The sequence below is a fragment of the Saccopteryx leptura genome, chromosome 1, assembly GCF_036850995.1.
Source record: "Saccopteryx leptura isolate mSacLep1 chromosome 1, mSacLep1_pri_phased_curated, whole genome shotgun sequence".
Classification (NCBI taxonomy): Eukaryota; Metazoa; Chordata; class Mammalia; order Chiroptera; family Emballonuridae; genus Saccopteryx; species Saccopteryx leptura.
The window spans coordinates 311,441,864-311,457,924 of NC_089503.1; the positions used below are offsets into that span (position 1 = coordinate 311,441,864).

Genomic DNA, 16,061 nt, shown 5'->3' on the forward strand with positions numbered 1-16,061 from the left:
TTGTGTTTTGGAGAAAATAAGTAGAACAGGAAGAATTTGACTTGAGTAAGGGTAAATATGATACAGTAGAAAAAGCATTGTAGTAGGAGTTGGGAATCCTGAGTTCTGGAGGTAGCTCTGCCATTTCCTTTCTCTGGGACCTCTAGCAAGTCACCTCCCTATGTGTGAAGTGATGCATTGGGGTGAGATGAGCTTCCTGTCATCTGTTAGATAGACCTTCTGAGATCAAACCTTCCATTAAGTAATGACCAAAGGATCAAAACACAATCTGCATTATAATGTTGGGCAGGGAAAAGGAGAGGGTTGTATTGTGTGGTGGGGGTACTCTAGTGCAAGAAAGGACTAAAATAATCTTAATGCTTTTTATAATATCAGTAGTTTAGTGGAGAGGTTTTTCCACAGTAAACATGATGGGCCCCCCCTTGCATGTAGGTGTATCACGGAAGGGGCATCACCCTCTTGACCGCAGAGCATGCAGTGGATTTGCTGGAACTCAGAGTACCCTGAACTGGTTGGGTACTGGCCTGATTGGGGAGACAGGAGGGACAGTTCTTGAGGTCCCAGGTGGTAATGGCTGTGTTCTGCCTTCATTCTCAGGTGAGCAATGGCAGGCGCCGGTGAGCGCAAAGGCAAGAAGGATGACAATGGCATCGGCACAGCCATTGATTTTGTGCTCTCCAATGCCCGGCTGGTGCTGGGGGTGGGTGGAGCAGCCATGCTGGGCATCGCTACACTGGCAGTTAAGCGGGTAAGTGCCTGCAGCCCAGGCTGGGGTGGGAGAGGTGGGGGGCTGTCTCCTCAGAATGGAGCTGATCTGGAACAAGACTCTGATGCTGCTCATGGGAGTGTAACGTGGTCATTTGGCATTATTAGAGGAGACCTTAAGAGAATTAAGTCCCCTGCTAGGTTTCTGCCATAAATAAATCATTGGAGATACAAATAAAGTTTATTCCAGCAAGTAAAAAACTGTAAATAATAAAAGTATCCTTCCTTGACTATCTTATTTAAAATAGCAACACCCCCACCACATATATACTTCCTGTTTCCCCTTTCCTACTTTATTTTTCTTAACATTTATCTCTGTCTGCATGTTTTGTATTTAACTTGTTTATGTATTGCCTGTGTCCCTTTAACTAGACTGAAAATTCCATGAGGGCAGGGATTGGGTTTCTCTGTTTAGTGCTGTATGTTGTATACCTTGAACAGTTAGTGGCACGTAGTAGCCACTCAGTAAGTATTTGTTAAATAAATTAATTAATAATTAATCAGTGTTCACCATTACACTCATAAGGTATAATGTTGTATAGTCAGAAAATGTACCATAATGTTGAACACCAATTCATTGTTAGTGATTCAGGGAAATGATAAAAATTATAAGTGAAAATACCAGGTTTTAAAAGTATATAGAAGTAGGATTCTAATTATATAAATATATTTTTTCCAGAAATAAATAGTATATCAAAATAGTAATACTTACCTCTGGGTTGTGACATTATGGATAAATCTGTTTCTTATTTATATAATTTCATATTTCCTGAACTTTTCTACATGGAGAAAAGTATTCCATAATCTAGAATAAAACAAAGGTGTTGGAAAAGCAGTGGTTTACACTCACTAGGGCAAGGCTGCTGGGAAGGAGGGAAACAGGAAGGAAGGTACATGTGTGGGGTCCTCGCTGCTATTACAGATGTACGATAGGGCAATCAGTGCCCCTACCAGTCCCACCCGCCTGAGCCATTCAGGGAAAAGGAGCTGGGAAGAGCCAAACTGGATGGGCTCCTCCCGACTGCTGAACAAGGACATGAAGACAGGACTGAGCCGTTCCCTGCAGACCCTTCCCACAGACTCCTCGGCCTTTGATACAGGTGAGAAAGCCTGTTGCCTCTTCTGGGACTTCCCTGTGGGCTCTAGGTACTACTCCTGCATTCAGCTGACATTTCTTGAGCACATATGTGCCAGGCACCATGCTAGGACTTGCCTTTTGTGCCAAGCCCTTCTTTCTGGGTTGAGGCAGCCGTGGACTGAGCAAGCCTGGGAAGAGCTGACATGCTTCTCTCTCTTGCCTTGGCAGATACATTCTGCCCACCCCGGCCTAAGCCATTGGCCAGGAAGGGCCAGGTAGACTTGAAGAAGTCACGACTCCGCATGTCCCTGCAGGAGAAACTTCTTTCTTACTACCGGAACCGGGCTGCCATCCCTGCTGGCGAGCAGGCTCGGGCCAAGCAAGCTGCTGTGGACATATGTGCCGAGCTCCGGGGATTCCTGCGGGCCAAGCTGCCTGACATGCCACTTCGGGACATGTACCTGAGTGGCAGCCTCTATGATGATCTGCAGGTAACAAGGCAGTTCTTATGAAGGACAGTGCTGGGTACAGACCAAGATGCTTCTGAATAGTGCTATTGGTATAAAAGATCAGTGTGCCAGGCTTGCCAGAAAGACTATAGTCATACTACTTCTGAGTTCTGCGCACTGAGAGCATTTGGAGATCATATCTTGGGTCTTCTTTGTTTTATTTGTTTAGCATGTGGTGGCACAGTGGATAAAGTTTGACCTGGCCCTGGCCGGTTGGCTCAGTGGTAGAGCGTCGGCCTGGCGTGCAGAAGTCCCGGGTTCGATTCCTGGCCAGGCACACAGGAGAAGTGCTTCTCCTGCTTCTCCACCCCTCCCCTGCCGGGGTCCAGCCCCAGGGGGAATCCAGGGGTCCCACAGGAAGAGACGGCATCGGCGCGAATCGAGTGAGAGAGCCGGATTCTTTTCTTTCTCTTTATTCTCTGGTTAGCATTTACTGCCAGGCATCTCTCTCAATTGCTGGTCTAGCTTTCCTTTTATGCACACACACTAAGTTACAATCACATGATATTCAGAATACATTGATTAGTCATTGTTTTTGTTTCACTATGGTTACATTTTCTAGGTAACAGTTAATTCATTTCTATAAACTATAAATCAGGTGGTAAGTCATTCAAAGTACAATTATACAATAACTTGAACAGCAATAACAATATTGGTTCAGACTTCCAAAAGGTCAGTACTGATTAATAACTCTACCTTGTCTAAGATTCTATTGTCTAGTCAAATTTTATTTATTTACTATATTCATGCACTAGTTAAGTTCTAACTTTATTCTTCTCAGAGTGTTTCACCACCTGCAGGTTAGGTATGCAAGAAGAAAGTAAAGTTTCTCTACACTACCACATGAAAAGGCTAGGGAGGAAAAGTGATGAATTAAGTGAAGGCTGAAAGGTGCTCTGTGTATAGTTACTGTTTCCTACCTATTCATAAGTCACAATCTATTCTTTCTAACATGATTAATAAGAAGAAATTCTCCTACAAACTTAACCCTTTACGAGGGATATCATAGCCAGCCTCTTATGTCTATGAGCCCAGTTCAAGGGGCTTACAGGCTTTTCTGTGGAACTCACACCCTCTGTCTCATTTCCAAAGAAATTACTATGAATCTACAGGGAAAGTACGGTACTATTATCCCTGTGCCATAAATGATAGCACACACCCAGAAAAGGGGGGATATAAGGCCAGATTAATTCAAAAAGGTCAAAGGGGGAAGTATCGTGCCTTTCCTTTGCGGTGACTTTGTCAACCCGCAGCTATTAGTCTTCACTGTGGTGACTTTATTAACCAGCAGCCATTGGTCTTCTTCTGCTGTGACTTTGTCAACCAGCAGTTGTGGATCTTCTTCTGCTGTGACCTTGTTAGCCAGCACTAGTGGATCGGCTCCCGACACTCCCCCTCTCCTTCCTCTCTGTCTCTCTCTTCCCCTCCCGCAGCCGAGGCTCCACTGGAGCAAAGATGGCCCGGGCGCTGGGGATGGCTCCTCAGCCTCTGCCCCAGGTGCTAGAGTGGCTCTGGTTGCAACAGAGCAACCCCCCGGAGGGGCAGAGCATCGCCCCCTGGTGGGCAGAGCCTCGCCCCCTGGTGGGCGTGCCGGGTGGATCCCGGTCGGGCGCATGTGGGAGTCTGTCTGACTGTCTCTCCCCATTACCGGCTTCAGAAAAATACAAAAAAACAAACAAACAAAAAAAAAAGAGTCTTGACCTGGAAAGCTGAGGTCATGATTTCAAAACCCTGGGCTTGTCTGGTAAAGGCATATATGGGAAGCAGCTACTAGTTGATGCTTCCTGCTCTCCCCTTCTCTCTCTCTCTCGCTTGCTCTCTCTCTCTCTCTAAAATGAATAAGCCTAACAAAAAAAAAAGTTACCTTTAAAAAGAAAAGATATAGATCTCTCTCTCTCTCTCTTTTTGAGAGAGAGACAGGAACATCGAGCTGCTCCTGTATGTGCCCTGACCAGGGGATCGTCGAACCAGTAACCTCTGTGCTCTGGGATGATGTTCAAAACAACCTGGCTATCTTGCCAGGACTTAATTTTTATTGAGTTTTAGAGAGACAGAGAAAAAGGGAGAGAGGAGGAGGGAGAGGGAAAGGAAGCATTTGTTGTTTCACTCAGTCGTGCATTTTTTTGGTTGCTTCCCATATGTGCCCAGACTGGGGATTGAACCCTTGACCTAGTTGTTTTCGGACGATGCTCTTAACCAACTGAGCTAACTGGCCAGGGCCTTATTTTTTTTTATTATTCATTTTAGAAAGGAGAGAGAGAGGGGGAAGAGAGAGAGAGGGGAGAGAAGGGGGGAGGAGCTGGAAGCATCAACTCCCATATGTGCCTTGACCAGGCAAGTCCAGGGTTTCGAACCGGTGACCTCACCATTTCCAGGTCGACACTTTATCCACTGTGCCACCACAGGTCAGGCCAGGGCCTTATTTTTAAATTGAATTTATCTTGGTCTTCTTTAACCCTTTCTTATTTTTAGTCATACAACCTCTAGGAAACAGAGGCCTCTTCCTTCCTATATTCCTGTTCCTGTCTCTCCTTTCTAGTTTTTTTCTTACTGGGTCTTCAAGGCGTGGGGAATGTCCTGTGTACGTGCCCCAAGATGATGTGGAATGAGCCTAGGCTCTGATGTCTGACAAACTGGGTTTGAATCCTCATTATGTCTATTATTTGAATTGAAAGGTTGACAGGATGCCTGACCTGTGGTGGTATAGTGGATAAAGCGTTAACCTAGAATGCTGAAGTCGCTGGTTCAAGACCCTGGGTTTGCCTGGTCAAGGGACAATGAGAGTTGATGCTTCCTCCCCCCACCCCCCAATGAATAAATAAAATCTTTAAAAAAAATTTAAAGGCCTGGCCGGGTGGTGGCACAGTGGATAGAGTGTTGGACTGGGATGCTGAGGACCCAGGTTCAAGACCCCAGGGTCGCCAGCTTGAGCGCGGGCTCATCTGGTTTGAGCAAAGGCTCACCAGCTTGGACCCAGGGTCACTGGCTCGAGCAAGGGGTTACTCGGTCTGCTGAAGGCCCGCAGTCAAGGCACATATGAGAGGGCAATCAATGAACAACTGGGGTGTCGCAATGCGCAACGAAAAACTGATGATTGATGCTTCTCATCTCTCTGTTCCTGTCTGTCTGTCCCTGTCTGTCCCTCTCTCTGTCTCTGTTAAAAAAAAAAATAAAGAAGGAAAGGTTGTCAAGAAAGAATCCTTAGTTTCCTTCATTGTTGGGGGAATATAAGATGGAAGGCCCTGTGTTTCGAGAAGTTGGTCTCTTGAGCAGATTAAATCCCTCAAAACCTTTTTAACTCTTCTCCAACAGGTGGTGACAGCTGACCACATCCAACTCATTGTGCCCCTTGTGCTGGAGCAGAACCTGTGGTCGTGTATTCCTGGCGAGGATACCATCATGAATGTCCCTGGCTTTTTCCTAGTTCGTCGTGAGAACCCAGAGTACTTTCCTCGTGGTAGCAGTTACTGGGACCGCTGTGTAGTCGGGGGCTACCTCTCCCCAAAGACAGTGGCAGACACATTTGAGAAGGTCGTGGCTGGCTCCATCAATTGGCCGGCCATAGGGTCCCTCTTGGATTATGTGATCCGACCAGCACCACCCCCAGGGGCCCTGACTCTGGAAGTGCAGTATGAGCGTGACAAACATCTTGTCATTGACTTCCTGCCATCAGTGACCCTCGGTGACACTGTCTTGGTGGCCAGACCACACCGGCTAGCCCAGTATGACAACCTGTGGCGGCTGAGCCTGCGTCCTGCTGAGACGGCACGCCTGCGGGCTTTGGACCAGGCCGACTCAGGCTGCCGCTCTCTGTGCCTCAAGATCCTTAAGGCCATATGCAAGTCCACCCCAGCTCTGGGCCACCTCACTGCCAGCCAGCTCACAAATGTCATCCTCCACTTGGCCCAGGAGGAGGCTGACTGGTCTTCAGATATGCTGGCCGATCGATTCCTTCAGGCCTTGAGGGGACTCATCAGGTACCTAGAGGCTGGAGTCCTGCCCAGTGCCCTAAACCCCAAGGTGAACTTATTTGCAGAGCTCACCCCTGAAGAAATAGACGAACTGGGATACACTCTCTATTGCTCATTGTCTGAGCCAGAGGTGCTGCTGCAGACGTAGGGCAGGTGAAGGCCCAAGTGGGTGTTGGGCAGTCAGGCCCTGGATTCTCCGTTAGAAACATTTGGCTATATAGTTGGTGCCTCACAGGGTCCCTAGGTCCCTTCTGTGTTGCTGTTCATTACCCTGGTCACTTCATGCTGATTGGAAAGACATCTCTTATTTAATCTATTTTCTCAAACCCAGCCCTTTCTATTTTTGCTACCAAACACTGTGCCCCCTACTCCTCTCTCTCCCCTTTGTTCTAGGCTAAGTTTTCTAGAATGAATTGAGAAAGTGGAACACGGGCCCAAGCTGTTGAAACCACTTGGTGTTCTGCATGTGGCCCAGGTTTTCTGCTCCTGTCTGCCCTGCCTTGCCCTTTGGCCTGTTTCTGTTCAGTGTCTTCTTGACCTTTTCCTTTTGTTCATGCCTTCTGTTTAGCTCCTTTCTCTGGAGCACATCTGCCTAATCAAGATAATGCCTTTAGCTGAATGTCACTGAAGTTATGATCGCATATTTTCAAGCTGAACTCTGCAGAGAGTGTACAGATAGTATTTAGGGTTTCTGGGGTAAAGTGGCGGAAGAGCTGGCCCTTGACCCAGGTTCTTGGGAAAGACCGCCTGACCAACTCATACCCTCAGTGCTGAGAAGGTCTCATGGGAACAGTGTTATTGACTCAGACAGGAGTGAGGGCTCGAGATAAACTGAATGCAGTTATTTGGAGAGTGTGTTTCTTATTGGCCACCAGTGAGAGTGCAGAATGGGGGAGGTCTGGGTGCCTGATGCCTATGCATCATCTCGGGCTGGTCCAGACCAGCGCCACTGTGTGCAAGTCTGACTACGTGGGAGGGGAGGGGGCTGCAAGGGCAGCGCTGCTGTGCAAGTGCTCTTGTTCACCCCTTTCCCTGCCTATTGCCAAGTAGAATGAGGCCTTCAATAGCACAGCCTTAGTTAACTGTAGAGGTTGAAGGGAGGTTGACAGCCGGCAGAATGTCAGCTGGAAGATCCACTCACCAGCTGAGGCTGTGACCATGTTTCTCTTCCATCAGGCCCTGCCTTTCTAGGATGTTGTTTTAGAGCAAGAACAGTCCCAACAGTCTGCCAGAGGAGTATGAGAGGGCTGTCTGTTGAACTCTCCGGGCACCTCCAGAGGCCAAAGGGCAAGCAGACATGCTCAGATCCCCCTGCCCCCTGCTTTCTGTCTCTCACCCAGCACCTGGGGAGATCGGTGCTACCTGGGAAGAGTGCACACAGCTAAAACACAGAGGAGGGAGGTGGGACTTCCTACGCTCCTTGTTTCCCACTGCTAAAACTGCACTACTTACTGCAATGTAAAAAGTATCCTGAGGGTGGAGAGGAGTGTTTAATACACAATGCCAGTGTACCTTCTTGTTCTGTGGTTTTTTTTCCTGTTTATGGCTAGAGCCTGAAAATTCTGTTTCTGATCTGTCCAACTAGTATTTTGTTTTCCTCCTATCAAGTGTTGTTATTTTTCCTATCCTTACTACCTCTCCAATCAGCGAGATTCTGATGAAGCTCTCTGCAGCTGTCTCATTCCTTCCCAATGACAGCGATATGAAACGGCTCTGTAAATAGCATTGAAACCTCAGCTATCCTGTGAATTTATAGTAGAGATTCCTGTTTCCTTTTTGTCACAAATTAGGGGTTGAGAACTAAGGTTAACCTTGGCTACATTTGGAGGATCTTCCTGCCTCTTATACATATGTAAGGGTCCCTTAAAGTGGTTCAGTTGTTTAATTTGTGTGAAGGTACTGGGAGAGAATGAGAAATACAAAGCCCAGAACCCTGAGATGGCTTCTCCAGCCTGGCTGTTTATCACAATCAAACTGGAATTTTAAGACTCTGTGCCCAAGTGCTGCCCCGGGTGAGTGGTTTAGAGGGTAATGGGTGGAGCCTGGCATGGCAACCAGGAGAGGAGCAGACTGAGAAAGTGTTGCCAAAGGATGGGTGGTTATTCATTGAGATAAAGGATTTGTTTTTCCCAATGTACCGCTCACAAAAATTAGGGGATATTTCAAAATTAATATGAAGCTATAAAATATCTCCTAATTTTTGTGAGCAGTATATATTTCACAAAACCAAAAACCGTAACTTTGCCATTTCACAAGCGAAAACCTCTTAGAAGTCCTTGGAACTAGAAGCAGTGGGAATTCCCAGCCCTGGTTCTCATGGTTTTGCTGACCAGCTCAGCAGGCCTTATCATAAAACATGGAAGACAGTCAAGTACTTTGAGATTCTTGGGTGGAAGAGGGCACCATCCTGCTCCCCTTCCCCTTTTACTCTTTGGGGAAAGATGTGTTGCCTTTCCCACCAGTCCGCCTTTCTACTCAGGAACTCCTATCTTTCTTGAAGTAATAGCATCTAGTCCTACTCCATTTGGAAATTTTTTTTACACCATCTACGTTAGCAAACCACGCTTAAATAACAATCATCATCTTGAAAGTCTAATCAATTCCAAAGTGTATTTTGATTTTCCCTGTTGCCCATTCCCCCCAAAATGAGTTCAGGACAACAGTATTTTTCTTTGGACACTAGGGCAGTGGTTCTCAAACTTTTTGAAGTCGGGGCGCATTTAAAATCCTACAAATAATTGTAGGTGCACTATATACAAATTTCTGAGAAATATGTTATAATAATTAATTAAGTCAAATATTAAAGAAAAAATATAAAGTCCAAGTGTGCTTTTATGGTAATTAAATGAAATAAATATGACAAAATTAAATTTATTCTGACATTAAAAAACATTTTTATGTCACATTTTTTATGTTAAGCTTTTTAAAATTCCTAAAAAAGACGGGTTAAAAAATAAACGACAGCCCTGGCCGGTTGGCTCAGCGGTAGAGCGTCGGCCTAGCGTGCGGAGGACCCGGGTTCGATTCCCGGCCAGGGCACACAGGAGAAGCGCCCATTTGCTTCTCCACCCCTCCGCCGCGCTTTCCTCTCTGTCTCTCTCTTCCCCTCCCGCAGCCGAGGCTCCATTGGAGCAAAGATGGCCCGGGCGCTGGGGATGGCTCTGTGGCCTCTGCCCCAGGCGCTAGAGTGGCTCTGGTCGCAATATGGCGACGCCCAGGATGGGCAGAGCATCGCCCCCTGGTGGGCAGAGCGTCGCCCCATGGTGGGCGTGCCGGGTGGATCCCGGTCGGGCGCATGCGGGAGTCTGTCTGACTGTCTCTCCCTGTTTCCAGCTTCAGAAAAATGAAAAAAAAAAAAAAAAAAAAAAAAAAAAAATAAACGACAAAAAAGTTATCTTTTTATATATATAGATACATTCATTCTTAGTAAGATTTTAGTAAATTTGGCAGGTCCTGGTGCAAATGTGTTTTTTCATTTTTGTGTTTATAAGAAACATGAGCCTGATGTGTCCTAGCAATTTCTTCATTGGGCATATATTTGAAAGGCAAACTCTCATTTCCTCATCAATACATTGAATTCCTCTCTTTTTACTCTTAATTGTGTTAAGTGCAGAAAATCCCCACCGTACATATCATCTTAACTTTACACCAAACAAAGGATAGAAGAAACTTGCCTTTCTGAGGAACATGGGGGGTAGTGTAAACAATCCAACACCTCAGTTTAACAGCCTTTTGCAACCTAATCAGGAAAATGAGGTCGGGGTTAGGCAGATTGTCAGCTTACAGCCAATTCCCCACACCTCTGTCCCCCCAAAATCTAAACTCCAAAAACCCTGTTGGTTTTTTGGTCCCCCAACAGGCACATATTTCTCTGGAATACCATAGGGTGTACTTGGAAGTCTAAGGTGCACTAGTGCGCCCTGGCGCACACTTTGAGAACCACTGCACTAGGGTGTGACTTTCAGATAATCAAAGCTTATGTTTGGAAAAGCTGTGTTGAGGCCTACAGTCTTCCTGGGTGTCGGCCCCTGGTGGTCTACTGGTTGACACTCCAGCTTAGCTGACTTTGTTCCCTTATAGGCCACTGAAGTTGAGAGCACAAATGGTTTTGATGAGGAATCAGCCTCAGGCTCAAAAGGCCCTGGAGAGGCCCCAAGGGGTTTTTGTAAGCAGGGATCCCTGCATGTGTCCAGAGTTCTCTGCTGTGATACATCTTTCTTGAGACTATGACCCTGGCTGAGAACTTCTGCTGTCACAGGATTTGTTAGAACTCTGCCCTTCCTGCTGGAGTTCAAGGCCAAAGAGACACCTAGGACTAGCACTGTGCAGCTGTAGCCCTTTTAGACACTGCTGACTCTTTTAAGTGGCCAAAGTACCAGAGATGTGGGTTCCGGGTTAACTTAATACAGTGTGTTGTTTACCTTTTCATTTTGATCACCTTGTAGTCTTTACATTCTTTGTCCCATGCCAGATCCACAATCTGCCTTCCAGTCACTTGCCTGCCCTTCTGTAGAAGTTGATTTTGGCTGGTAGATTTGGGATCTGTAACCAATTTTTCTGTCCTGTGTTGGTTAGCTCCACATAGAAGCAGCTTAACCCTGAGACCCAGAGAACTGCTGCCCTTTTTTCTCCTTGAGGGAGGAAATAAAGCTAGGGGATATGATGCTCTTTCTCAGCACGGGAAGAAGAAAATAAAAGTCTCCTTTTCAACAGCTTTGACTTTTGTGTGTGGTATGAAACATTTTCCCACAGGAGTGGTACTGGTTCTTCATTTCAGCTAGAACATTGAAATGCTTGATTTGGGTCTCTATAATACAATGGATGTGACAAGCTTCTTACTGAAGTCATTCTTCCATGACCACTGCACTATCAAAACTGGGGCAGTGTTACTTTTCTTTTTTTTTTTTCCTTGCGCAGGGCCATGCTAATATTTCTCTGTATCGTTCCAATTTTAGTATATGTGCTGCCAAAGCGAGCACAGTGTTACTTTTCTCAGCCATCTATATGGTCACCCTTAGGAGGCCCTAACAAATCTCTTGACACACAGCAAAAGGAGGACATGCCCTGTGGGTCCTTAGTTATGCCTTTGGAAGCCTTGTGTAGTGGCTCAGGGATTCTTACCACCTCTGCACTGAAAGACTAGAAAACTTCTGTCTTTCAATAACTGTGATTCCCCCAGGGGAAAGAAAAACGACACTTATCCCAGCATCCAGTATGCTTTCCACATACCAGTTGTTTATAGATGTTGGTTTCATCTCAGTAAATGATAGGAATCCTCTGAGGAAGCAGGAAGAAGTAATGGAGCTGGGGAGGTGGGTATTGGGATGTCAGGGTCAGAAGCATTGAGTTCTAATAGTAATCATTTATTGAGCACTTATCAAGTACCAGGCACTTTGCTTAGTGCTTTACACATTTTTTACCTCATTCCAAGGATAAGGATCAGCCTTATTTTACAGATGAGGAAACTGAGGCTCAGCTAAAGTAAGTCACTTAACCAAAATATCTCAGCTAATAAATGGAAGAGCCAGGATTCTTTTGGGTTTACCTCTAGAATCTATCTTCTAACCCCTACCCCATACTGTCTTTGAGAATTGTATGTGACTTCACATTAGTCCTCTATTTACCATTGTAAAGAAATTGAGCTAGATGAATAAAGTCAATGAATGGTCTGTAGTTATCTAGGACAGTGCTTTCCAAATGTTTTGACAGCACAGCCCTCAGAAATATTTGTATGGCCCACTGAAATGGAGGTCGAAACTCAGGGTTTCTGTTCTGAGAGGGCCTCACTGTGGAGGGAATTCAAGGATGACAGAGAGAGCTTTCAAGCGCTCCTAACAGTTCCTCAGAGCAAGTTGATGACCCCGACCGGACTGCTGACACCCCCGCGAGCGGGAGTGGGTTCTTTTTCTCACGGCCATTAGGAGGACTTGCTAGGAAGTGGATGCTTGGGAGTTACAGAATTGGCAGTCCCCGTTGAATAAAATCTCTCCTGTTCTTAGAGAAATTGAACTTACATAAACCAAAAGAAGTTCCCCTGTAATAGACTGAATATTTTAATAGGCTAGCCAACATTTTAGGAGAATGGATACGGAAAAATATAATAGGTTGGGCTACAGGATTATGCATCTTCCCGACTCAACTTTACGGAGTTCACAGTAAGGACGCCAGCTAGCCTTTGTTGGTAGGTGGGCATGGATCAGGTGACCTTCCACCTGAGGTCCTCAGCCTCCCTTTTCAGTACTGAAGGGCCTTCATCGTGGTGAAAGCGCACAAGAAATGATTGGTCTTTTTGACTAGTTTCATCTTCCAGCTGCAACCTGGTCCCTAATTGGAGCCACACTAAGAGCAGGCAACTAGCGACCGCAGGGGTTGGGGTCTGACGCCACTATTTGGGACTCTCTGGGTTAGAATCGGTCATGGGCAGCTACAGGCCAGCCTGAGAAGGCCACAGCAAAGGAGTGCCACCAAGATGAGCGGTCGAACGTCAGAACCCTTAACCGGGAAATGCATCAGGTTATTAGCCCACCCACTCCCTCCCTCCCGAACCCAGGCTCTATCACTGAACAGCCCACCCACCTCGGGGCCTGAGCCAATAAAAACTCGAAATATATATGACTCACCATGCCTGACCAATCAACACCATGCGCGCTCTTCTCGGCATCTCGCGCGATAATAAATCGGCCTCGGACTTCACTATAAAAACGTTTCTTGGCGTGAAATACTTCTCTCCCCCCCTTCAGCGAATACCGGAAACAGGGCGTGCCTGGTAGATCCCTCCGCGCTTTGGCGGCAGAGGGAAGAATGACTCTTCGCTCTCAGAAACCTTGTAAAATAATGCGTCCTTCCTTTCTTGAGGCTTTAAAATAATTCATTTTCTCTTTAGAACCACGCCCTGGACGAAAAGGGCGTTGGCTGCAAAATAGTAGGGCGTCGACAGAGGAAAACAAGTGCGTGGGAAGTGATGATCACGTGACATCAGCGGAAGGATTTTCCCTTTGTGATGCGTCCTCATAAAGCCAAATGTATAAATACTCCGCGGTCAGCTTGTTGCGGCCATTTCTTCTTCTTCTACCTGCCCATGTAGTCTGCTAGCGAGGCCCTTCCTATCTCCGCATCCGCAGGTCCGCGGCCGCCATGGCGCATTAGAGGCAGCAGTGCCTGCGGCAGCATTGGCCTTTGCAGCGGCAGCAGCAGCACCAGGCTCTGCAGCGGCACCCCCCAGCGGCTTAAGCCATGGCGTAAGTTGGGGATTGGACCGCTTGGCCTTGTGCCCCTGGGTCTGTTTGCGGCTTGCATGGGCGCGTGGCGGTGTCGCTGAGTGGGAAGCAGTTTCATGAGCGTTTGGGACGCGTGGGTCCTGTTTGGGTGTCGCGGACATGCTGTCTCTTGAGTTGTGAGAGCGCGGCTTGGCCCCGGGGTCAGACGCCCTCGGTGGCCTTGCCTCTCAGGAGTCCCGCCGGGCGCCTAGCAAAACGTGGCAGGAGCAAAGATGGCGGCGGGGCAGGGCGGCGCGGCCTGCGAGGCGTGAGTCACAGGGGGCGGGGACGAGGACGAGGCAGCGCGGTCGCGGCCGTATTTGGACGTGAGGATGCAGCGCCTTCCTCTTGTGGCCGGTTGAGGAAAGGCCGAGCTCCGAGGGCGTCCATTTTGAGCTCTCTGATGAGGGAACGGGGAAGGTCGGCACAATGGCTCTGGGGCCACGTGTTCCCGATGTTCTACAGCCAAGTAGAGTCGGGCCATCCTGTCTTAGGAGTAAAAAGGCGAAATTTTCAGAGCAGCTGATTTTTGATGGAACTTTGTTTTTGATTTATGTTCAGGCTTTTCACGGCATTCAGCAGCAGCATTGCTGTAACCGACAAAGACACCTTCGAATTAAGCACATTCCTCGATTCCAACAAAGCCCCACAACATGACCGAGATGAGCTTCCTGAGCAGCAGGGTGTTGGTGGGGGACTTGATGTCCCCCTTCGACCAGTCGGGTTTGGGGGCTGAAGAAAGCCTAGGTCTCTTAGACGACTACCTGGAGGTGGCCAAGCACTTCAAACCTCATGGGTTCTCCAACGACAAGGCTAAGGCGGGCTCCTCCGAATGGCTGACTGTGGATGGGTTGGTCGAAGCCTCAGACAACGGTAAGGGTGAGTGCCTGCCCTTTGTTTACCGGTGAGGTTTGGTCGTAGGAGTTTGTTGCTTTGTGCATCTGGCTGAATTTATTTCATTCTTTTTAAAATATTTTGCAGAGGATGCCTTCTCCGGGACAGATTGGATGGTGGAGAAAATGGATCTTAAGGAGTTTGACTTTGATGCCCTATTCAGTTTAGATGACCTGGAAACCATGCCTGAGGAGCTTTTGGCCACGTTTGATGACACGTGTGATCTCTTTAACCCCCTAGAACAGGAGACTAAAAAGGAGCCCTCCAAGACAGTGAACCCAATTGGCCATCTTCCAGAAAGTTTACCAAAAACTGACCAGATTGACCCCTTTACCTTCCTCCAACCGCTTCCCCTTTCCCCAGAGACCCTGTCCCCCACTGCAGATCATTCCTTTAGTTTAGAGCTAGGCAGTGAGGTTGATATTTCTGAAGGAGATAGGAAATCAGACTCCACTGCTTATATTACCATAGTTCCTCAATGCATAAAGGAGGAAGATGCCACATCAGACAATGACAGTGGCATCTGTATGAGCCCTGAGTCCTATCTGGGCTCTCCCCAGCATAGTCCCTCTACCTCCAGGACCTCGCCAAATAAAAGCCTGCTGTCTCCAGGTAACCTTGGTGGTTCTGTTCGCCCCAAACCATATGATCCCTCTGGAGAGAAGGTGGTAGTAGCAAAAGTGAAGGGTGAGAAACTAGATAAAAAGCTGAAAAAAATGGAACAGAACAAGACAGCAGCCACTAGGTACCGCCAGAAAAAGAGGGCAGAGCAGGAGGCCCTGTCTGGGGAGTGTAAAGAGCTAGAAAAGAAAAATGAGGCTCTGAAAGAGAAGGCGGATTCCTTGGCTAAGGAGATCCAGTATCTGAAAGACTTAATAGAGGAGGTCCGCAAGGCAAGGGGAAAGAAAAAGGCCCCCTCATTAGAGTAGTTGGTGTGTGCTTGTACATAGTGGCTTGTGCTGGAGCCATGTGTTGTAATAAATATTTTGTAGTGAAAGTACAATATTTTGTAGTGAAACTGTTATGTCTGTTTTTTTTTGCCTCAAGGAGATGACCCCACCAAATCCTGGAATTAGATTTTGCACCATAGACTTTGACATTGGACCCTAGGCCAAAGAGGTTGGGCTGTGCCATTACTCCTCCATGGCAGGTTCCTGGGTGGTTTCCCCAAACCTGTGAATTGGGCTAGATCCCACAGTAACCCTTGGTTAGGAACAACTGGGAGGTTTCAGCCTGAGGGAACTGGGTGGAGCAGCCCACACTCTAGTTCTACCTGTTCCCTTCATCAGGCCTTGGCCAGCATCTGTTGATTCCCTGATAAGGCTTCTCATCTTCGGCTGGATGCACTGGTTTAATTTTACTTAAAAGCTTTTACGGTTCTGTAGAAACCTCAACCATTCAGGGAGACCGCAGCTCTTGGGTTTCTGCTGCAACAAAACATGAGAGCTGGTGAAGGATTCCTACAATTGGTCTACATTTCCTGCCAGAGCTGTGCCCAAAGGTTGGCAGACAGCTAGGCTCCTTTGTCCACAGCCAGCTAGAATGACTACCATCCCTAGAAATGCCTGAAAGAAGCATAACTGGGAAG

At 47.3% G+C, this 16,061-nt stretch overlaps 2 protein-coding genes and 1 non-coding gene across 5 annotated transcripts; 2 read left to right on the plus strand and 1 right to left on the minus strand.

Annotated features, from left to right (window-relative positions):
• Positions 1-457: 457 nt before the first annotated feature.
• MIEF1 (mitochondrial elongation factor 1) lies at positions 458-9,286 on the plus strand. 2 transcript variants are annotated; one of them, XM_066358460.1, is made up of 4 exons: positions 458-597; positions 1,688-1,865; positions 2,072-2,334; positions 5,665-9,286. In XM_066358460.1, exons 1-4 carry the CDS (start codon positions 571-573, stop codon positions 6,469-6,471), a joined length of 1,275 nt encoding a protein of 424 aa, XP_066214557.1. In that variant the 5' UTR covers positions 458-570; the 3' UTR covers positions 6,472-9,286. The 2 variants fall into 2 exon arrangements, with proteins under 2 accessions (XP_066214557.1, XP_066214556.1); XM_066358459.1 differs by lacking the exon at positions 458-597 and adding an exon at positions 605-748.
• A 1,909-nt stretch (positions 9,287-11,195) lies between these two features.
• Positions 11,196-11,302, minus strand: LOC136390298 (U6 spliceosomal RNA). The gene has a single exon (XR_010748716.1). It is a non-coding gene; the product is annotated as a U6 spliceosomal RNA (small nuclear RNA).
• A 2,061-nt stretch (positions 11,303-13,363) lies between these two features.
• Positions 13,364-15,478, plus strand: ATF4 (activating transcription factor 4). Of its 2 annotated transcripts, none has more exons than XM_066358462.1 (3): positions 13,364-13,561; positions 14,141-14,452; positions 14,561-15,478. In XM_066358462.1, the coding sequence occupies exons 2-3, from the start codon at positions 14,233-14,235 to the stop codon at positions 15,400-15,402; spliced, it is 1,062 nt and encodes a 353-aa protein (XP_066214559.1). In that variant the 5' UTR covers positions 13,364-13,561; positions 14,141-14,232; the 3' UTR covers positions 15,403-15,478. The 2 variants fall into 2 exon arrangements, with proteins under 2 accessions (XP_066214559.1, XP_066214558.1); XM_066358461.1 differs by having other exon boundaries at positions 13,365-13,561; positions 14,141-14,458.
• The last annotated feature ends 583 nt before the right edge of the window (positions 15,479-16,061 follow it).

Bases quoted from the DNA above. Each gene is read 5' to 3' on its own strand.
- MIEF1 (XM_066358459.1), top strand. From the start codon at position 605: ATGGCAGGCGCCGGTGAGCGCAAAGGCAAGAAGGATGACAATGGCATC. The intron at 749-1,687 runs GTAAGTGCCTGC...CTGCTATTACAG, and splicing joins CTACACTGGCAGTTAAGCGG to ATGTACGATAGGGCAATCAG. The intron at 2,335-5,664 runs GTAACAAGGCAG...CTTCTCCAACAG, and splicing joins GCCTCTATGATGATCTGCAG to GTGGTGACAGCTGACCACAT.
- ATF4 (XM_066358461.1), top strand. From the start codon at position 14,233: ATGACCGAGATGAGCTTCCTGAGCAGCAGGGTGTTGGTGGGGGACTTG. The intron at 14,459-14,560 runs GTGAGTGCCTGC...AATATTTTGCAG, and splicing joins AGCCTCAGACAACGGTAAGG to AGGATGCCTTCTCCGGGACA.